The following is a 23,306-nucleotide window of genomic DNA, read 5'->3' as shown; positions in this document are numbered from 1 at the left end:
AGACAGCAAATGAGTTTTTCCTCACGGGAGTCTGCCCATCACATTCAGAGGTGATGCATGCAATGATGCATCCTACAAATCCGGTAAGATTACAAACACCATCAATTTTTTCAGAGTGAGCTCCAGGTGCATACTGTAGCACTTAGGATATAAAAGGAAAATTTGATATTTTTGTCTAAACAAAACAAGTTTGTTTTTTTTTACTTGGAGAGCAGCCTCAGTACCGTATCTGGATTAGTACTGAAAGGGTGTCAACAACAGCAAAGCAATGTAGTAAGATGTCAAAATTTATACCCAATGGAGAGGATGGAAAATGATTAGATGTGAGCTGAGAACACCAAGAACAAAGTCGTCCTGTTTATTTTGTTTGTCTAGCTAACTTCCTCTTGCTGAATTTTATTCCTCAACACAACCATTGGCCAAGAGACTGCCAACCTTGTTCCACTGCAGTGCTGCCTTGCTCTGACATAATGGCAAAGAGAACCACATTTTTAGAGGCAACATCATTTCTACTGGCACTGCTGCTGCTGCTGAGTTACTACAGAAGGCTTTGCCCATGTCAGTCTGGGATTTATCACTTTCCCCAGCTCTGCAGTCATTTTCACCTGGAACCTGTTGAACTCAGCAGGCCAGGCAGACAGCCCGGGTTACAAGCGATTGGAACCCAACTGCTAGTGGAAAAGTAAATACTTCAGCTAGATTGCTGCCCTTGTATAAAAACAAACGATTATTTGCTAAGTGGCACTTGCAAACCTAGTAATTCGTGTGTTGGGGTGTACTGGAGAGGTCGCACAATGGGGGCTTGTACTGTTCCTGTGCTTTGGGTCACTGGGTCCACAAGGCTGTTGCCAGCAAAGCCAATGAAGTATGAAACCAGAACCCCAGTAGCAGGAAACATATGAAAGATTTCCCAAATCATTACAGCCCAGCTATTAAACACCGCCTTGGCCTACTCAGCAGAATACGCCTTCAAAAAGAAAGATAGCTGGCAAAGCCACAAAGCTGGTGATTAAACAGAATTGTGCTGTCTGGGAGTTTCTAAGGAACTGTTGGTTGCCTGTTTGGTGCACTTATATTAAGCAAAGCTGCACGAGATGCTCAAAACCAAAGGAATGAGTAGGTCTGCAAGAGAACATTGCTTCACTTGGGATTGCACAGGCATCTTCCACAAAGCGCCGAGTAAAACCATAGAAACCCTTGCCCAGAATCATGCAAGTGCTGGCCACAGGAGTCCATAAAGCAAGGGGAGGCAGACATTCCCATACCCAGCTCCAACGTGGTTGCACTCCAGTACTGTAAATAAACTACCAGGCTTGGAAGATAACTTGGGTGGCAAAAGATACACGACAGAGGGGAGGGACCCCACCACTACACTACTATGAGCAGGTTTAGTAACTGTACCTGTAAATGTCTTGCAGTTTTACATACAGATGAAGTAGAACCAATCACATCATCCACATGGCACATGACACTACTCAAACTTCTCAATTTCTCCTTCACAGTTGTCTTCTTCTCCAATTGATTTCCCCAGAATTTCTACCTTCTCCAAATTCTACTCCGCTTCTGCCAAACAGCTTCACGTCTTTAATCTCACACTAAAACCGATGGTGCATGAATATCCATGCGTGGTTCCGTCCTTACTAAAACAACTTGCCCAGCCAAGTTTAATACAATAGCATTATTCTACTTCTGGAATTCAATATAATACAAGATACCTGAGCAAGTTAATCATACGGGCAAACACATGTTCTGTTTAGGGATGTGCCACCACTACCTCTTCCTCAACATATCAAGTCAAACCATCCATGCTTGCAGAAGCTTCCGCTGGCTTTATTTATGTTTAGATCTGTATCTATCTTTGATCTCTGCTTCCTATCATCAAGCTGCAAATATTAAGCTACTTAGGTTCACAATATATTTTTTTGGTCTGACCCAAACCTCTCAGTGTGTTACTAAAGTTGCAAGAAGCACCTCCTGAAATGTTAGGCTGTACGTAGCTCTCTCTCAAAACCAGAGTGTGTTATTAAATAATTGTTTTGACCTGTACAAAGATACGTGATGAAATAGACAGTATTTCATTATGTCTGCTTGGTGCTGTACAGAGAAGGGTAACTTAACTGTGAAAATGTGCTTGCAATTATCTGTGGAAGAAGAATGAAAACCTGGGAGGAGGGGAACAAGGGAGCCTGGGAACAGAGAAAGACATTCCACAACAGATTTACAACACAAATGGCAGAAAATAAAATTAGCAACTCCAGGGTGGGTACGGACTGCTGCCAGCATTTTTGGCCAGCCCCAGGGTATGTCTACACGGCAGTCAGTCACTCCCAGGAATCAATCCTGGGACTGCAGCGTGCTGGAACAGCGACATTCTCCTGTGAGATTTAAAAAGGGGAGCGCTGGCACTAGCCGAATTTAGCTGGGGTACGTCTGAAACAAACTGCTCAGTGACTCAGGCCATCTCGGTGCAGCAATGTGGTTTCTGGTACCTGAGCTTGCCAGAGTAAAGCTTGAATGGGATTGTCTCAGGCTCCAACGGAGGAGAACCCCTGGGATCCAACTGACCTTGATTTTCAGTCCCTCCAAATGCAGCCATGTGAGTTCCAGCACATCGTCATCTGCAGCGTGGCCAAAGCAGCCACACAAGCTTTTACAAAGGCGCAGAGGGAATCGCACCGCAGCTCCCCACGAGACAGAATCTACATCCAAACCGCCAGCAGCGCTGTCAGAGAGGTATGCACAGCCACAAGCAGATGTCCTGTCAGACAGCCACAGGCTGCATCCCTGAGCCACCGTGTAAACAGATACTAACCTCCAGGCCCATGTACGGGCACCTCTTTGCAAGGTCTCTGGTAAAACACTGGTGAACTGGAGTAAGAAGCCTGTTGGCAGCGCTGAAACACTGCCTCGTGCGTTCAAGTTCTGCCTCATTCACAGCACAGACTAGAGGTAGAAGTGAAGTTATCCAGATAACCCTGAAACCAAGATTTTCGTGCTTCCAAATTTTATTCTGCAACTTCAGTAACGTTGGTTTTAATTCCTGTTGGGAGGTAGGTAGTAATACGGGGACAGACTGCTTCCTGGTAATTAATCAGTATACTTTTGCAATATCAATTAAAGAGAAATATTCCACAGAAATTCAGATTTACCTGCCTGATAAATGTGAGTCTAACTCATGCCCCCACCACATTTCAAACAGCACCTGCAAGGTCTGATCTCTCTGTCAGCACGGTAACACTCCAGGACCTTACTGGTTGCTTTGCTCAGGCTTCTAAAACCCAGCTGTTTACAGATGCTTTTAAAAAATTCTTACATTTGCCATCATGATAATGCAGATGTTCGAAAGAGCGAGAAAAAGAAGTCCAGATGGGAGCTTTCACGTCAAAACAGGCTGCCTACAACAGTACAGTCATGAATTCAAGGCTAGAATACAGTGAGCTGCTCTAAAAAAGAGAGGGCTGGGAGTTCTTTCTTTTAAAACAGCTTCCTAGCTCCAACAAGCTGCAGCTAAATGTTATAATCCCAGGATAAAGTAAGGATTTGTAGCAAAGGTCCCTCCATTTTTATGTCATTTCCAGAACTCTTCCCCTGCACTGTTACCGTGATTTGGCTGGCTCTTTTGCCACTGGCACTGTGCTGCCTGGAATCACAGAGCAGGAACAGAAATGGTTTTGTATCAGCGCACTCTACAGTGTTACCTGACTCCTGAGATCCGTGTCTGATTCACTCTGGTGGTCCTCAGCTTCCCTAGGAAACTTTGCAATTCTCAAACGCATTTGTACACACTGGAGGGGAAGGAGGATGTTAATTTCCTGTCTGGTTCCTAGGAAGTGCGCTCATACACCTGCACCGCACTGACCCATATTTGCCAGTGCAAGTTGTCATCGGACGTTTTGCTGTATGAATTCTGCACCTGCTCAAGATGCTTCCTCCTTCAGCCTGCAAGACTTTTAAATCCTGCCTTCGAACTATTTCCATGAAGGAATCTCTGCTGGGTGCTGCACTAGACAGACCAGGGCAGCAGGTTTTTTTCACAAGTCTTTCGGCATCAATATCATGCCAAAAAGGGAACACCCAGAGAGCATTTTTCCTTTACCTGCCATGCCATCATTGCTCGAGAAACACCATAAAGGTCGTACTTACTTATGCAGCAAATAATTATGCACCCTGAAGTCATTGTAACCGAGCTATGTCTATCAATACTTAGATGTAAAGCAAATAATCATACTGGACAGAAACCTGCTGGTCCTAAACACTTCTCTTAGCTGATTCCAAATCCAGAGCTCTTTGGTTTGTGCATTATAGGCTTTTTACCTTTGGACTCATTTTTGTCCTCATCTGTTTCAGCTTCAAGTTTGAGGCCATGCGGTTTCAGACTGCTGGCATCGGACTGCATCTTCCTTATTGTTAGTTGATTTTGATCCACTTTCTTAAGGGCATCTGACACAGCGTGGCTTCCAGCCACACCACCTCAGGCTGTTCTCTCACCATATAGGCAGTGCCAGGTTCCGCTAGCTCATGAATGGGAATCCTCCCTCCCCACCCAAGCCTCCCCCCAGCCCACAAGAGGAAAGCCGAGGCTGTTGAAAGAAACAGGAATGGCAACAAAGCTGGCATTGTTGGTCTGAAAAACCACTGACTACAGCCCACCCGCTTCATTTAGGGGTAACGGATTCAAGGATGAATCCCAGCTTTTGTTGTAAAAAAAAATCATTTGCCTTTTTCTTTACAGAATGTCTTGGAAATGGTAACAATGTCAGTGCTGTAGGCAGAAAGAGACCGAGGGGAGGGGGAAATGGCACTATTTTTCTAAAAGTCACAGTTGTTCAGGGTGGTCTTTGGGGTATGACTCTCAGATCAAGTTCATGCTGGTGCAGTTCATGGGGGAGGAGAGAAGCGCTATTCAGGATCCTGTTGACAACAGTTGGGCATTTTTAAACTCTTATTCCACTAGTCTGAGGAAAGATGAGAGTAAGAAAGTTTTCAACAGAGTTAACGGTTTATAATTTGAAAACCTTGGACTTAGGGTTTTTAAGACTTCAGGGAGCACTGTGATCACCGTGTCTTCTGGGTAGGTCAGAACACAGTACTCCACCCAGCAGTATCTGGATAAAAACCAATTAACCGTGGTTACAGTAAATTGTGTTACTTTAAAAGACAGCCACTACTGACCACGCTGAACAAAGGAGCAATGCTTGCTAAGGATCCTGTTTTACATGGTAAAAAGTTTAAGATTTGTAGCCTCAACATGTGTTCAGTGGTCTCTACCTTGCCTGTTACTTTCTTGCAGCAGCAAATTTTCAGGAAAAACTGCATCTGAATTCCAATGGATGCTCCGTTTGTGTCCACAGACCAAAACTCTCTCTTCGGACTTAAGGATGTAAATACAACAGACAGAAGTTACACCACTCACCTCACAATTGAGCAACAACCACCCTGCAGATGAATTTTTATAGGATCTATAAGCATCATCCTAGTGGACCTATTTAATGATGTCTCCATGTTTTCAGTGCAGCTGTCCGTAATAGTGATTTTGCAGAGAGTCCAAGTGACATTAGCTGCAAATTAGGAACTTGACACATCAATTAGTAATCTATTCACTTTTTCCAAAGTCTACATCAGAAACAATCTGTGAACACCAAATTGAGCTTGTGATCTCCAAGGACATTTGTTAGTCTTAGGGCAAGAAGTAATAAATCTCAGCTTTTCAACACTACAGAAATCAGCCCTCAATAAAGCTCAAAATTACAGTTCTCCAAAATTTATATTTTTGCCCATATGGGTGTAAGTTTGGGTTTGAGTTTTTTTAATAAAGTTTAAGAAAATTGCCTTTAGTTCTCCTTGTTTTCCCTTTTTAAACCTGAAGCTCTTCTCAGCTTCATTGCCTTTGTCTCTGCACAGCTCACAGTCATTTTAAAAACTTCTACCAGTCTGTAGGGGAAGCCTGCACGCAGTCCTTCTACGTGCACAAGACATGCTGCAGCAGGTCTGCTCACAGCACCCTGTTGAGGTTTAAAAACAGGTGTCGGGCCTCTCCTTATTCTCATGATAAGGTCAGTGGGAAGACTCCTGCTGACTCCAAGACCAGGAAAGCATCAATAAACTGACCAGGAGGAACTAACTAACTAGGCCACTGGTGGGTGACACTATACAGGGATGATTTTGATGCTCAGGAAGAGTGGTGACAGAAAGATGGCATTTTTCCTCTCTTCCTTCTGCACACTGGGGTTTTATTAAGCATGCATGTTAAGTGAGGGAAGAGTGGGCAGAAGGGCTAGAGGCCTCACTCCAGCTTGTGAAAGAAGTGCAACACAGTGTGGAATAGGCTAACCTGGAAGAGAAGGTAGCAGAATCCTGACAGCAGCTTCTCTAACCTAACCACCTGGGCTCCTTCAGCTGGAGCCTTCCTGGCTCAGGTGCATCTCAGAGATGCACTCCCCTGACCTAGAGACCCCAGGTCTCTAGACTGGCTCTTAGAGACCCTCCAAGTCCCTCCATACCCAAGCAAACTTCCTAATCTCTCTTTTCTGCCTCTTTTCTCTGAGGGAAGTGGTTCATAAGGCAGTTCTGTTACAAAATACAACCTCCTTTACCACCTGTCCCTCTTCACCTGCAATCTTTATTTAAGCTCTCCATCTCCCCCCACAACAGGACCTAAGACTCTCCTGAAGCCAAAGCTTCTCTGCACAGTAGTGCACTCCATGTCCAGCCCAAGCCATCCTCTGCCAGCCTCTTTAGACATCTCTTGAAAATAGCTTTCCAAAATGGACACAAAGAAAGAAAACCAGCAGAGAAAGGACACTGTGCTCTTACCATCAAAATTGCTCTTAGGGAAGAAAATGATTTGCTCTTTTCTGCACAGATGGAGAACTGCATCCGAAAGCATTACATCCCCGATTTGTGTTGTGGATTTTTTGCAAGGCATTATTAGAAGGAAGCTTGACAGCTCTGCTGGGAAACTTGGCAAACGCCGTGGCAGACCAGTCTCACTCTTTTACACAGCTGGATTTTCTGCAGCCCAAGTATTTTTCCCTCCTGCTCTTGGCCCATCTAAAGATGAGTGCTGAATTTCCCTTAACATTACCCACAGGTTAATTTGTTATTAAGCTTAGGCTCAGTTTAACATCTTGGCATGCAGTTTAAATAAAACCAAAACCAAATGTCCTTCATTTCTGCTGAAACCACCCTCGGTTTGGCTCGGCTGCCTTTGGTGTCACTGGAGGGTGAACAGGAGATTCGTTTTCATCTTGTCATTTCTGGTAGTAACCTAAATATCCTCCATGCAACTCTGAAATACATTGCTATAAAATAATTATTTGTCATGCAATGAGAGTGGCCAGAATCTGAACACGATACATTGGCTCTGACTTAGCTGTCAAATATTTATTACTGTAGGGAAGAAGGATACAATAGACACATAAACCGTAGGAGTCCAGAAGGGTGCAGACAAAATTTCTGTGCAGCTTCTTACTAAAGAAACAATGGTGGGATTTCCCACCTCTCATCCAGAGGCTAAAAGGAGGAGCACTTGAAAACCCCACAGGCACAGCCCTTGCCCCTGTATAATCTTGTTCCTTGTATAATTCTATACATTACACAGCCTAACTGTGACACAGTGCAATCAGAGTGATGTCAATGGAAAGGGAAAAAACCTCGTAAGTATTATGAGTAAGTGCACATTACACTTAGCCTGGAAAGCAGTGAACGTGGATGCTGACCTTTGGGTTAACTCATTAACTGCACTAAGACTACGCAGCAAATGACTCTGCCAGTCAATTTTGTTTCATTCTGCCCATGGAAGATTTACAGGCAGCTTAACAGTCTTCAAAGTCACCTGCAGTAAGTACTTGGGAAGCTCATTCTGTAAATTTCAGTCCGACTATGAATTATCGCATCCTTTGCTATTTTTTCCCAGTCAATGTGTGTTGGTCAGCTGTGGCTGAGCTTACAAATCAAGTCATACAATATCTGTTGATCAAGTAATGATGTTTAAAGGCATTCGCATAATGCTGATATTTACAGTTCAGTCGCTGTAAGTTATTGCACTTGGAGGTGTAAAGCTATTACTGAAGTACTGAACTATTGAAACCCTTGACAGAGACACTTAAACTTAAGGGAAGATTTAGCAAGTTCAAAGATTTTGAAGCTGATGTTGTTTTCCTGGGCCTATTCTAAAGCATAATTTGCACAATTTGTCTCTAGCTATTAACACCAACCATTCAAGGGAATGAGGCCTTTTCATGCTATTCAAAATCAAACTGCAGAGTGGCAAAGAGAGGAGGATCAAACAGAAACTTCTGTGTGTGCTGAACCAATTATTTATGCAAATTTGACAGATTTAGGAAATCATAACAAACATGGTGCACCAGTAATTTCATTTGTATGGCTTTAAATAGAAGTATCCTGCAGTGGCATCAGTAAATAAATGGAAAGAAAAGGTCTTACTTGTGCCCAAGTTCGTGTGCAATTGTAAATGCCAGATTGAGACCGTTATCTTCAGCAAGTACACATTTTCTCTTGGCACTGCAAACACCTCCCAGGTAAGCAATTCCTGCAACAGAAACACAGAGAACGTGTCCCATCAGAGTTGGTGAAGCAACTCATGCACTCAAAATGTACAACAGTAACCCAACCAAAAGGACAAAAGATGCACCTAGCATGGAGTAGTTTTCATCTGAGTATTTTCTTCTTCATATTATTGAGAAATCAGTCCAGGGTTTTAGCAGACAGGAAAAAAAATCAAGTTAAGCACAGACACTTTTCACTAGAAAACATATTTCACTGTCCATACAAACTCAAAAATTCACTGAAGCTTGTCTATGCCCCCTACTACAGTATTAGAAGATATAGTGAAGTAGCCTTAACAACTACTTTAATGGAGTTGCCCGGATTTTCAGAATAATGTTGATGAGAAGGAATAAAAATAATAAAAGCTGATATTCTCTGAAAAGCTCTTCCATTTCCCCTTATTTTCATACCTACAGAAGGCAAGAGTCTTACCACCACTCCTGGTGGTAAGTCAGAAGGCCAACATAGGTGGCAGAAGAAGGCCAACAATATGGACATAAATATCCATTATCAGGGGAATTCTGGATGGAATGAAGGGGTGGGCAATAGCCTCTTCGTTCAGCATTAGCAGCAAAGAAGTGAAGGCAGCACAGAAATCAGACACTAACATTTGCTTACTTTAAAAGTGCTGACTGTGGAAGGCCGGATTCATACCAGATGCAAAACATAGAATCAGGATTTAATCTTTTTAAATCAATGACCATAGAAGTCTGAGTTTCATCACTCCTCTTAGACTGACTGGCTTTTTGCTCTCACGATAGTCACGAGGACGTCAAGGAAACGCTCTGGAAGTAACACGTTACTTTGAGAAAGAGATTGCAAGCTCACTCCACATGCTAGCCTAATGAACTGGTCAGAGAACAGAATCGCAACTGTTGGTGCCTGCAGTGCGTCTTGAGCTATGAATATGCCTTCTGTTTCTTTTAAAGATCACAAAACATTCCTGGTTGATTCTGAAAGGGAAGCAGATATTTCTCCTGATTTATATCTCCTCATATGCACTCTTATGGTAACTTATAAATAATAATATCCACACCAATTACAGCTTTTTGCTTCCAAACCAACTTGGGAGCAGCAATTTCTGGGAATACTTCTGGCAGAAGAAAAAAAAAAACAGTTTGGGAAAATGTTAGTTTATTGTAAAACCAATAGCAGAGGGTCTGAGATTAAGAACAACTGCCGGATTTTGGTTAAAGGGAAACAAAAAATCGGTATTTGAGTCACAGAAGCTAAAGATGGAAAGGAATGGTTTGGTGACTCAGTCAACCCTCTGTTCCCTTAGCTTTGTGCCCTTGTGCATTTTTGAGTTCTTAAATCCTCTACCAGAATGCGTACAGAAATGGGGTGCTTGGAAAGAAGGACACTTGGTGCCAAACTGATAATCCTCCCCATGGCTGCCTCACCACTGGAGCACGTTGCGTTGCCAAAGGGACAGCGATGGCCCACCAGCTGCTGGCAATCCTGCTCCCTGCTGCTAATCCTGCTCCCTAGCTGTGCGAGAAGAAAAGTAGTGAGGGATGCTGCGTTTGCCCTCCTCCTCAGCTTACACAGCCCAGGCTCTTCCTACAGCGGTGTGCTATCAGCCTGTGGCACAATTAGCAGCTACTCCAAAGTCTCTCCTGCAGATCCCTCTGCCTCCTGGGGATGAACACAGCAAACACAGCTGTGTAATACTGAGCCAGCTCTGCCAAAATGCACTTCTGATGAATAGAGAGGGATATTTTGGTTACCTTTCAGCAGTTTTAGGTACAGCCAACAGCCATGACCAGAGCAGGATTCTGACAAAGTGTTTTGTTCCTACCACTAATCCTGATCATTCTGCCTTTATCTTCAATTTAACCACTGCCAATTTATCTCTCTGTTGTATTTGACAGATGAGGATATAACTGAGAAGCAACAAAACCGTATTGCATCTGCAGTTCAGTGGCCAATCAGGCAAGCCAATTTAGCTTGAAGTGATTCATGCTAATTTCCTTCTGATAGACTTATGGCACTTGGAAATGGAAGGGGGCAGTATTTCCATGTTTCAGAGATGTGGTGTAGGAAAACAGCCCAGAGATCTGGCAATATATTAAGAGGTTAAACATCAATTAAAATGTCAAATACATCACGAAGGCCTCAAGCAGTAATTCTTCTAAAGTCTCTGTTTAGCGGTTCTAATCCCCACTGAAGCTGACTGGCAATAACGCTGCTCTGTGCTAAAAGCCTCATTGCTCAATGGTGGAAAACGGATGATTAAGGGCTGGTACATTCATCAGTGGCTGAAAAAGAAGCAACCATGGCTCAGTTACAGACTCTTCATCACCTCACTTTCATTAGTTGTTTTCTATGCTTAATGTGAATCCTGTGTGGCCATTTTATAATATCTGCAATGATCACGTTCAAAATCTAGACATTTAAATTTAGCTTATTATTACAATTATTAATGACATTTGGTGCAGCAGAGCCCAGGGATCGGACAATATAGGAGCAGAAATGGATTGGGCTAAGAAACATAATGGTGGAAAAGCAGATGGCAGAAAACTTCCCTGAAGTTGAACTCAGTAAAAAGTCCAGCTTAGGAACTGAGTGCTTATCAGTAAAAGTCATTCTGGAACAAACTGGTTGTAACAGATTGTTATGACATTATGCTTGCCTCATAAATGTTTCTGAACTGCATAACTTGTATCGAAGTATTTCCTAAGACTAGAACTTTTTACTTGACCTAACACATTTTACTATAAATACAAATACAAAATAGCAAATACACTATTCCCCTGCAAACCTAACAGTCCCATCCAAACCACCAGCATCAACGCAACAGTTCTGTAACGCAGTGCAGTGATGCATGTAACTGATACGCAGAGAAGAACACACCTTTACGTGACAAGGACAGTAGTCCAACACCTTGGTAGCTGCGTTAATATAATTTTTTTTTTTTCTTTATTGGGGTGAATGGAAAGTGATTTTGCATCTAAAAATTCAATTATCATCTGAGCCTTGCAAGTTTGCAAAACTGAAATTGAAACTTCGTGAATTCAGACATGCTCATGAAAATCTTGGCATGCGGTGATTCTACCAGGCTGGGAATAACATAAGAGGAACTTCTCTTCACTTGGTAATTTTGCTTCTGGCTCTGTCTGGGAAACAGGTGTGTGAAAATGAAAAAAAATGGGAAGAAAGTTGAACTGCCTTTTTTTTTTTTTAATATATATTGTGCTCGTGCAAATACAGAGAGGGGCTCTCTATGGGGACACAAAGTCCTTATCTTTCCAGATACACTAGCTGCCCGCAGTGACCACAAATCTATTTTTAATATTAAAAAAGGTCAAGCAGGAGCATCAGTGGTAGAGGGAAAGGGAAGCCAATTACTATTTTTACTAAGTGTGAGGGTTTTTTCCTTTCTCCCACGAGGAATTGCATAATTACAGTCCATAACTTCTGTGCTTTGGTTTGAATACGCAAAGCTATCTTTACTTCCACAGCAAACCTTAGGACACAGGCAACTGTGTAAACTCAGATTTATCCAAAAAGTTGTCATACATAAACAGTTTGCAGCTGTTGGCCCTTCTGCCAGCTAATGAGTCCTCTGCTAGCAGTATCTCCAAGGGGAATGATTACATTTATCCTACCAGCTCAGCTCGGCATTAGGATATTACATACTTGCCACAGCAATAGCCAAAGCTGGAAGAAGACAAGTTCTGGTGCATGGGTTCACATTTCATCCTACTCAAAACACTCGAGGCTTCCTTCTGACAACTGTGGAATATTCACTCAGCAAGTGGTTTGTCCAGGTACTCCAGCTTTCAACTCTCTAATGTCTTGTTTTCATTGCACTCCTAATACTTTAATCTCTTCTTTTGCCAGCCACCTCTGGATACAGAACTTTTACTTGATTAAAACTTGGCTAGCTTCCCTCTTCTCAATGTATTTGCTGTTGGGAAGAGAGCCAAACTCGAAGTCCTGAAGTCTGCTTGGCACAGACGGAGACCCGTGTATATCTACATGCACGGAGCAAACCTCCCATTCCCCACCGTTACCAGTTTGGTATTGAGCTGATGTTTTCCTCATCCTCCCACGACTCTTCTCTTTGTGAGGCTCACACACTGCCATCAATTACACCCCTGTAGCCTTCAACATCCTACAAAGGGAAATCCGGAAGTCCTAGAAGAAATTCATACTCTGCCTTTTTGTTCTACCGCGATAATATGTTTGACAGAGGCGCCCTGCCTGCATTTACACATCAAGTCAGTCACCAAGGGAAACTTTCAGTGCTTGCAATAGTTAGAAATGAAAAATACTTTTCCTTTCTGTAACACTTACATATGAAAAGTCCCCAAATTTAAAAAACATTAAAGAAGAAGCAACAATTACACTGCCTCCGACACAATCCCTGTTGCACAGCTGAATAAACAGAGCTCCCAAGACGTCAGCAGTACCCAGGTAAAAAACAACAGCATCCATAGCAGAGCCCTCTCCAGCATGCACAGCACGGGGGGTAAGGTTATTGCCATCACCGTCCTACTGAGCCTCCAGCTCCAAGTTTGGTTTGCAGGGATCATCCAGAAGAAGCTAAGAGGCTGAGCTGTTCCTTCATTTTATGAGAATGTGCTAGTTCAAGGCCAGACATGCAATTTTAGTGGCACAGATTAATTTGGCTTAGTACCGGATAGTCACTCAGATGCCAATTTCTGTTAATCTTGCAGTAACAACATGGTTTCCATTAGAGTTTAACGTTCATGTATGGAAACTGTTTTCCTTAGCAATAATTTTCATTGTCACTGTATTTAATGAAAACCACGCTGGAAACAAGGCAGTCATTGCCAATCACCAGTACAGGAACTGCAGTACAGCCACACAGAGCACAGGAGACTGCTGCAAGCAGGTAGGAAAACAAGTTAACAATCAACGTGATAAATTATTCAAGCATTTTTAGGAGAAGAGGTTCTGATGCCATGGACCATCCAACGGAACCGATTGTTAGGCACTGCTATAAATCAGTTATAGCCTATTTCAATTCCCTCCAGGGCAGGAGGTGGCTGAGCTGAACGGAGGACACGGGGCAACATGGGACTGGTACCAACACAACCCTCCCCAAAGGAACGGGGAGAGCCTCAGGTAACAAGGGAAGAGTCCAGGTAAAAATCCTCAGAAGGAACATGTAATTCAGCAGAATGAGAGCTGGAATACAGGTGTAGAGGGTGATACAGGTGTATACAACTCCCCTTCTTTTAGCTGGTGGAAGAAAAGGGGCTGGAAGAAGTAGCTCCCAGCACTGATTTTTTGCGCACCAGTAAAGCCATGCCATTTCTGCGGGGAGAAGATAATCTGGATTCCAGAGAAATCCACCAGAAGAAGCCTCCAGCTGAAGCCACGTGACTCTTGCTCCTCTGACACTACATGGCACACATTTGTTTTCCTACACCGCAGGCCGTTTCCATTCAAGGATTTCAAACTGGTATCCAAGTCCCCATTAATACTCCTCCCAGCCTCGCTCAGAAACTGGCAAGTACTGCACCAAATTGACAGAAAGGCGAGCTAAGATACAGTATTCAAGTAACTGTTAATACCACACCCAAATTCAGCACTACTTCTGAGAACACACATCAGGCCTTGACTTCCCATATCTTGGCAACCTGTCACAAACATGCCCCTCATCACAGAACCCCCTTCTTTCTTCAGGCAGTCTACCTTACCCTGAATTTCAGCGTGACCTCTATAAAACTCCGCTCCTTGCCTCCAAACCAGCAGGATCTGCTGAGATGCTTTCCCAGAACACGAAGTACTCTGTGGCTAGACACCTTCCCTCTGGGACCAACTGATGTCATGTAGTGCCCAATAAAATCTCTTCTTCCTTGTAACTCTGAAAACACTGTCACTTCCAGTATACACAACTGCTGTCAGAATCCCAAAAGTCCAGCAAGGAAAATAAAGAGCTGAACCACAAAGTGTGCTGACTTTCTAAATCTGTCGATTTTCAGTCCACGTACCCTGGAAGACTTAACAAATACAATCTCCCCCTGATGTTCACACTGCAAGCTGCAGGTATAACGCAGGTGCTGCTACAGCTGATAGCGTAATGCTCCTCAGAACACCACGTCCTGGCAGCACAAGGAATGAAACACACAGCAGCTTTTACAGTGTGAGTGCTGGGAACACCTTCTGAACTACTGCTATGGCACCCAGGGGGCTGCCAGCTGGCCCTGGGTTACATTTTGAACAACCTGGACTCTAACTGTAAGAGCCAGATGCAGACACGTGCCTCGGGCTGTGTGTGATGACTGCAGGCAGATAAACACAAACCTGAGCCGTGGCACCGCTGAAGCTGCAGGGAGCTGCTCAGGTGCCCCACCGAGCTCTGTGCAGGAATGTGCTCCACCTGTTCTCAAGCAGATAAGCTCACGTCTAGCTGGGGTTTGTCCATGTGCTCGTTCTTCGCCTTGTACCGTGCTACACCTTTCTGATAACAAAGCGGCTCCAGCTCTTCATGTCTGTAAACCTCCAAAGAAGGCAAATCTTGTAAATCCTCAGAGCTTAAGGGAACTCTTTGGCTATTATCCTTTTCCCCTTGTTTAATTACCCCGCAGGACAGCAGTCAATGGAATATGTGAAATCCCATCCCCAGCACGGCCAACTTCCAGCTTTAGCTTCCAGTGTTTCTGCAGGGCTTCTATGTTTCCCAGGAACCCTCCTGTAGTTTTCAAAGTTTAATGGATGAGTCATTTATCTGCTCCTTTACTGATTAGCCCACACACAGACTTTCCCCATGATGTCAAGAGCCTCATTCTAATGCTACAGGCATTGAATTCACACTCTGATAATTTGCTGATTTCAGCAGACTTTCTCCCAGCAAAGCAGCTGCCTGGGCAGTTGCAAAGCTCTAGAATCGACACCTCTCGTGCCTTTAGGGGTAACTGTCCTGCCCCAGCTCTACAGCAGGAGACTTGAAATTGTATTTGGAACTCAGGAAATAACTCTTACCTGCCCAGGCATATAGTTTACACCTATGTCCTGGTTTCAGCTGGCCTAGAGTTCAATTTCTTCCTGGCTGGGCGTTGGTCAGTGCCGGGTACCACAGCAACCCCAAAATAAGCTCACTAAGCCTGTCCCTGTTTTCTTCCAGGTCTTTTCTCTGACCTCTCAACCACTCCAGCATTACACAGCACACACCTTTTCTCACAGACTCGTGGAATAAAAAATGCTGGGAGGCAAGAATCCTCTGGGAGCATGGCAGAAAGGTCTAACCTCTCACGCCACTGATTGCAGGTCGCTTCAGATACCAAGCAAACTGAAGAGAGCTGACATGTTCTAACACCTTTCTGGCCTAGAAGAGGCCCTAACTTATGCCTACAAAAACATGCCAGGCAGACTGCTCATGCTGTGTTATGCCAGCAAAGAGCAGATCATGTTCAGAAACCCCAAGAAGTTTGGCATGGGCATCTCTGGAAGCCGCACTCCTTTCCAATGCCATTCAACAAGGCTTTGTGATCACAAGCATATTTACCACGTGGACCGTAGCTGGAAAGAGGTACAGTGCTCACAGGAACTCCAGGAAAGCTGGGAACAAGCATCATGGTTAGCCTCACAGACCAGATATCCATCATACGTGACAAAGGTAGCGCTGATCCTGCCCTGGGACGAAGGAATGCATGGAATGACCACCTGAAGCTCCTTCTAGTCCTGGTTTTCTATGCTCTTACAATATGCACTGGGATCTAAGACTTCAGCAACAGAGATAAAAAGAAACGCCCTGTTTATTCGCCATCTGCTCTTTGTTCAGCGTGACATCTCCTATCACATTAACGTTGCTCCTCCCGTTCAGCAAACCATTGCTTCCCTCGATGACAGCACATTAATAAATCCTCTCCATCCAACGTGACACGAGGAGCTGCTTAATTAACTGGAGCAGCGGAAGCAGGGTATCATCTACATGTTTACTCTACTTTGATATGCTAACAGCCACATTCCTAAGAGCTTCTCCCACACGCTCTCCAGCAACAGGAGCCCAGGCTGCAGCTGAATGCAAATCTCAAACAGGCAAAAACAGTTTCTTTCCACATTCCTGTTTCTACAGTTTAATAAAAGGTTGGGGATATTTAGCCCAAATCAAGCCACCGTTCCCAAAAGGAGATTCCAAACACAGGCAGCTAATTCACCATCTGTTCATAGACATTCCCCCGTGCTGAAAGTCTGCATGCTCGTGCATACACAAAAATACAGGGGCTTAATTACCTCAAGTAAGATATATTACAGCAGCTGTGCTCCTGTGAATAAGAGGAAAGGCAGGAGAAGAGCTGGCTAGGTGGGTCTGAAAGGACCCTGCTTGGGGGGGAACTGGTCAGTTGAATGAGTCAACAAGGAGTGCGGGCAAGTATGCAGAGCTTGGCGTGATTCATGGTAGGTGTGCAAGGGGAAAAGACAGATGGAAAGAGATCAGGGGATGAAAGGAGACAACAGAAACGTACCAAATGGAGGTAATAAGGGCTTTCAAGAAACATGATTCTGATCTCATTAACAGCAGTGAGTCACTTCTGTGGGAGGCTTGGGGGTCAAGGAGGCCAGGAGATAAGATCAGAAGGGAAGATAAGCTCTCTGAGGACTTCTGTGGATAGTTAATGCTGGAAAGAAATGGATCTGCAGCCCTGGCCCTACATTTCTGGCATTGTGGGGTTCCCTCAAGGAAAGGCAGGAGCCAGACTGCAACGAAGCCTGATGAAGACATGGAAGAATCCAAGGAAGGAGGCCTTTGCCTTACTGTGGCCAAAAAAATGGCATTTAGAATTACAAAAGGACATTTGTTAGAACTGGTAAGGAAATAAGTAATGGAAATCTGTGGGATATAAGCTATTGAAAGACAGGGACAGGATGGTACAAGGGTTTTCTTGCACCAAGAAAGAATGAGATCCAGAATTCAGAAGAGATCTGATGTTTTTGAAAAACTATGGGGGCAACTGACTGTGACCTCTTTAAAAAAAAAAAAAAAAGAAAAAAAAAAAGAAAAAGAAAAAGAAAGCTCCCCAACAATTGTGAAACCAAACTCTAAATCAGTATTTGGATTCTGGCCCTTGAAATTCAGCCCTGCCTGGAGCTCAGAGGGATTTGGATTTGAATGTCTTCTGTTGGCCTTATTTCGTTAAAACGATGTAGGCTGCAGTGCAGAGATGAGCCTGCAGGTCTTTTCTACAACCTGTTGTAGACAGAATACAGCAGGATCTTCCCTTCCCAAATCCAATATATGAAAGACAGGCAACCTGTCAAAGCAACAGGAGGACTCAGGACTGAGTTCAGGATTTGTGCAGAGAACTGAGCCACGTCTCCCACCTGCTGGATTGCTTGACGAAATGAAAAAGCTGCACCTGCTCATCTTCTCACCAGCCGTTACAGATCTCACCCTTCACTTTCCTAGATGCTATTAAAACCCAGAATATTTTCAGCATTCCAGTATTTTTATTTTGACCTTTCCTATTTGGTGGAATAAGCCTGAATTCAAGAATTCTTCATTCTCCCCAAAGCTGCATCTTTCAGGAAATAAATAACTCACTGAAAGAAAAAAAAACAACACAACACAACTTCCCCAGCAGAAGGGAAAGTGCTCCAGGGTTACCACAGCACATGCTCACCACACCGCCACATGCGTTATCAGTGTTACTTCATCAACATCCATCCCGTTTCTCAAAGAATTTCCCATCTGAAGGTTAGATTCTTCCAAGAAATCAAAAAAAAAAAACAAAAAACACACAAAAACCACCAACCCTGGCATTGGCTGCAATAGCTGCAGCTTTGCAAATTGCGTAGGGTTCCAAAACCAGCTTTCAGACTATTTTCATTTCTGCAACCTCCAGTTTTAAATCTGTCAGTTTGTTCCTGTAACTCATCTGAGCCATCTGCTTCAACGCAGGGCCTGAATTCAGACAGAACGAAAGGAAACGAAGACCAAATCAGAGTTTTTAATGAGACTGCTTAACAAAGAGGAACATGGAATTCAGCAGCAGGGATCCTGGAGCCTTCAAATTCCTCAGTATCTCCCTTCCAGAATGAAGAGACAAGGTCAGACTTGGCACTAAGTCAGAAAAAATATTTGGAGTCTCTGTACCAAACAGCATCTGCTTTAAGAGCTAACAGTCAGGGTCCAACGTTCGGTTCCAGTTGTTCTTTCTTGTAATTGCAAACACCAAGAAACTCGTGAAGCTATGCAAATAAATCAAAAGATAGCTTTTAGCAGTTTCAAAAGCTTTACTGTCCACGCAGTTGCCTCAGCTTGCCGTCACGTCGGTGAGGGGACAGGTTCGTGAGCAAGGACGGGTCCCGCAGTCACATTAAGCAACACTCAGCGATGCACGACGAGCAATCTTTCCGTGTCTGGAGAGCTTCAGCACAGCCTGCTGAACCGGGCAGTTCTGGGGATGGCTGAACACCTGTGCTGCTGATGAATGGCATTCTTCCACGGCACTCAATTAAATTCTTTCCATGTTCTTAAAGAATGACTAAGCAATTGTTACTCCCAAAAAGTGAATGAATCTATACTTTGAAACATGTTAATATTTAAAGTGCATTTTATTTTTAGGCACTGTATGCGTGTCAAGCTGTTCTCTTGGCAAAATAAGAGCGGCTCAGGCAACTAGCAGAGCTGGCCAGCAGAATGGGATGATTCACAGTAATCAAACTTTGAACAGATGCTTTTCCAAATTGCTTCTGTGATACTTCTCAATTACAGCTCCTACATCCTGACTTACAGAGTTGTCTAAGCTCCTGGCTTCGCTTTGTCAAGCTGCCAGCCAACACAAGCATTGATAAACTTATTTAGCAGTTCTCGGTTCATGGTTCAGCCCTTCTGTTTTAATTCTTTGCTGAGTGCTGATTGAACCTCACAGCCTGCTTGACCTGCGAAAACTGACAAATCCAGGGTTTGCGCCTGATAATGATAATAGGGTTGAGTTACTTCACTGAAGTCAGAACTTGGGCTGGAAAGCTTGTACCACACAGGAGAACGAAGCCTGTCTGTAATATCCCAGCACTGGCTATTTGTTCTGCTGCCAGGACAAGGGAGAGAACACGATCCCTTCACACCAGTGGACAGGAAGAGACTAAATGAGTGCCCCGGCTCTGCTTCTCTCCCCACGCAGTACCACGGTCAGCGTATTTATTCTGGAAGAGCAAGGGGAGGTGACAAAAACAAACCCTCACTGCAAAATTAATGACGATTTCCCACACATTTGCACTTGGGGATTCTGATGTATGTGTTAGGTGACGCAGTCTCTCCTTCGGTAGCAGTGAAGGGAGGGGGCTTTCTCCTCTACTCAGCTTCCTCGCAGAAATCTTCAAAAATCCTAATATTTCTGAGATGCAGATCTTCAAATCCAGCTCAAACTGGCCAATGGACCAAAAAGCTATTGGGGAGAGACTGTCAGAGAGACAGGCAGATGCAGCACCAAGCGCACAGGCTGCATGTAACTCACCAAATCTATTACAGTGATTCAACCTGAAGTGCCCTCCTCTAGATTCCCAGAGCTGTCTGTTCTGACTTCCACTCCATAGAAGAAGCATCCACGGGTGCTTCAGGCAGCTACAAACACACCACAGTGCCCTCCTGATAGAGGGGAAGCAGCAGCTAACTTCAGAGGCAATATAGCTGGTGATATTTATAGCACATCCTTCATCCAGTTTCTTTAGTGCCTCTTTCTCTGAATTACTCAAAAATAAAATGTCACCTTTTACGAACTCAGTAACACGAGCTAGAGAGAAATTTTCACCAAGAAAAAGACCAGCATGGGCTTTTCTCACACTTAATAAAAAGAAATCTGTCTTGTTCAAACTCAAACTCCTTGTGAAAGAAAACACAAATCTGGACGAATTTTGCTGAGCAACTTGCAATGACTGACAGCAGCCAGGAGAGTCCCTGGTGCCTCCCAGACACAAGTCAAGGCACAGGCACAGTCCCGAGGCCTTCACAATCTGAATTCAGATACAGGAGGCTCACAGGGGGACTGCACCTGCGTGCTTGGTTTGCTCTAGGTGTTTGTGCTAAACTATCAGGAGTGACAAAGGGAGAACTGCCTCTTCTAGCCTCACGTGCTTCTAAATAAAACACCCTTGGGAAATGCAGAAGCTCCTGTATATTTCTACACTACCTGGGTAACGTTTCCACTCTGGAATCAAATTGGTGTGCTCCTGTTTGGAAACTATGTGCTGAAACCATGGCTCGCAGGGGGGTTCTCAGCTGTCAAGCTCCGTTCGGTGAGTAGCTTGTGGGGAGAATTTGTGTGGTAACAGCTGTGCTTTGCAGCCAAGCAGATCCTGCATTGTTGTACAAGCCTGTGTTGGTGCCCAGTGGCAGCGGCCTCTGTCAGCTGCCATGTAATGAGATTAATTTCCCAACAAAGCCACCAGATTAATGACAGCGTAAACAGCTTCATGGCATGCACAAAATAACACGCTGAATATGTATTACTTCCGATGGAATCGTACCAGCTATCGTAACCACCACGGACCTGATCAAAATCCTACTGAAACCAACAGGAGTATTACCCCTGGTTGTGGAGAGGGAGCATTAAGCCACTTTTTGGCTTCCTTTACTTAATTCTCATCTGCAGAAGACTGGTCTTTGTCTTCTTTTACTTCAGCGTAAAGCCAGAAAGCCTTTTTACTTCATTGTTTAGACCACGTTATAGCTCAAAGACACCAGTGCATGACTGAGCATTCTGCATCTCTGTAAACATACCCGTTCACTGAACAAATATGGACTACAGCTTTCCCAGAGTTAAAAATGCAACAAGCAGAAAAGATAAAAATAGAAAAGATGAGTTATTCTGAGGTATTCAGTCAAAGGTCATCATTTCTAAAACCTACTGTATTGAATGGCGGCTCCAAAGACACGAGGCACCCCAAGCACTATTACACACTTCTGGTTGGTAGATAGGATTTCTTAGTAAAGACAAATGCACAGGAAAGATATTAAAATCCTGATTTCCCACAGCATGCTAGCTGATGCAGCTTTCTTAAGTGTCTGACCTACGTGAAAGTAAAAAATAACTAATTTCTTATATTTAAGGCAAGCATTCATTGGTTCACAGCAATTCAGTTGGTAAAAACAGTCACCGGTGCTGCTTTGTTGAAATCTAAGTCAACAGTGTTTCCACAGAACTGATCAGGAGTCGAGCCACAGGGCAAGACAGGCACAGTCAGGAATTTTCATCCTTACTTGGAACCCTGCAAGAACAATGCAGAGGCAGTACCTCCCTCTGACCTTCTCCCTCTGGCATCACTAGAAAAGCAGACAAATTTAGGCAACTTAGACAAGATAGAAAATGTGAATTCCGTCTGGAAGTTTCCTAAACAGAGATAAAAAATATAAATTATAAATAGAAATCTAATTTCGGTCTTCTACTTTTGCATCATTTTAAGAATGATTAAGCTTGGTTAGACTGATGGTCTCGTTTTAGAGCAACAGTTTAACCTTCTAATAAATAAAAACATCCATTCAGAATTTCCTCACTTACTCGCTACTGTTTACTTATAAATAGCTGCAGTGTTTACTCTGTTTGTCTACTACAGAACAAATATTGCTGCACATGCTAGAGCTTGATGGATGACATTAGTAAAACCAACAAGCAAACGCTCAGCAGAACATTAGTGTGTACCCAGCAGTCTAATTATGGCCAGACAGAGCCTTAACGCAAACAGATCAGTCAAAATGGCTACACAAAAATGTATGACACAACTACACAAAGCCAACAAATATCTTTAACCTGCTGACTGCTCATGACCACTAATTAAGGTAGAAATACAAAGCTAATTCCAAGCTAAGCAAACACAGAAATCCTTAGCATTCTATAAATCATGCTGAAAGAATACAGGAGGAGAAGGATATTTGATGGAAAGATATTTGATATATTTTATTTTAATTTATTTTAAAGGTTTAATGCATTTCTATCAGCTGATTGAAAAGGTAAAGAAAAACAACTTGTCACTAATTCAAACACCTTATTGGCTGTAGGACACCGAATGTGAAATTTTAAAGTGTACATATGTAAAGGAGCACCTTTGTGTCCAAATAAATATATTCATGTATATACAATCTGTCCTTTAAATCACTGGAATTTTGTTTAGCACAAACCATTCACAGCTTATCAGCATGGGGTCAGGAAACTACTAAATACAATTATATTGCTTACACTTTGCTGCACTGTAACCATTACTCAAGTGTGGAGGAGAACCTCTAAAATAAGACTATTTTTAGGTGATTAAATACAGCTGTGATCACAGATCATGAAGCAGTCATTTTCTTCAGCCCCCCAGCTTTGCTGAGCCATGAATGCAGCACAAATCTAACTTGAGGTGTGATGCCCCTGTAAAATACTGATTTTGTCAGTAGAGGTGCTATTTTCTAACACACACTGGCAAAACATTGTCTATGAATCCTTGGGTCAGCTCCAAATTTAATCACCTCTCCCACAGCACCTGCCATTAACATTCAGAAGACATTTAGTGAGCTTGTACCAGAGCATAGCTGGAGCACAGTTCCTACCACATTTTCACCATGCTGGTCAACACAAAAGGTTTTCCGTGGTGCAAAGTCCTGTTACGTGACCAATTCCTATTTGCATTATGCATTAGGTGTAGCACAATCACAACTGAAAGACTTGGAGCTTGTGCTGGGGCATTAGAAAGGCCCAGGAGAATTAAAAATAAATAAATAAAGATTCAAGGACTTAAACAGACTTTCAACCTACTGAGTTCTCTCACAGTAGCAAAATCAGATG

The 23,306-nt window shown here is 43.5% G+C and overlaps 1 protein-coding gene across 3 annotated transcripts in view; it reads right to left on the bottom strand.

The window, feature by feature from the left end:
* ADAMTS17 (ADAM metallopeptidase with thrombospondin type 1 motif 17) overlaps nt 1–23,306 on the bottom strand; it is a 173,853-nt gene that overhangs the window by 99,600 nt on the left and 50,947 nt on the right. For all 3 annotated transcript variants that reach the window (XM_068695902.1, XM_068695903.1, XM_068695904.1), the window contains exon 8: nt 8,446–8,551. In XM_068695902.1, the coding sequence (XP_068552003.1) occupies nt 8,446–8,551 (106 nt within the window). The remainder of the gene's footprint in view (nt 1–8,445; nt 8,552–23,306) is intronic.

The sequence above is a fragment of the Anas acuta genome, chromosome 12 (genome assembly GCF_963932015.1).
Source record: "Anas acuta chromosome 12, bAnaAcu1.1, whole genome shotgun sequence".
Lineage (NCBI taxonomy): Eukaryota > Metazoa > Chordata > Aves > Anseriformes > Anatidae > Anas > Anas acuta.
Note: the sequence above shows the minus strand (reverse complement) of the source record. Positions and strands in the feature narration are given on the sequence as shown.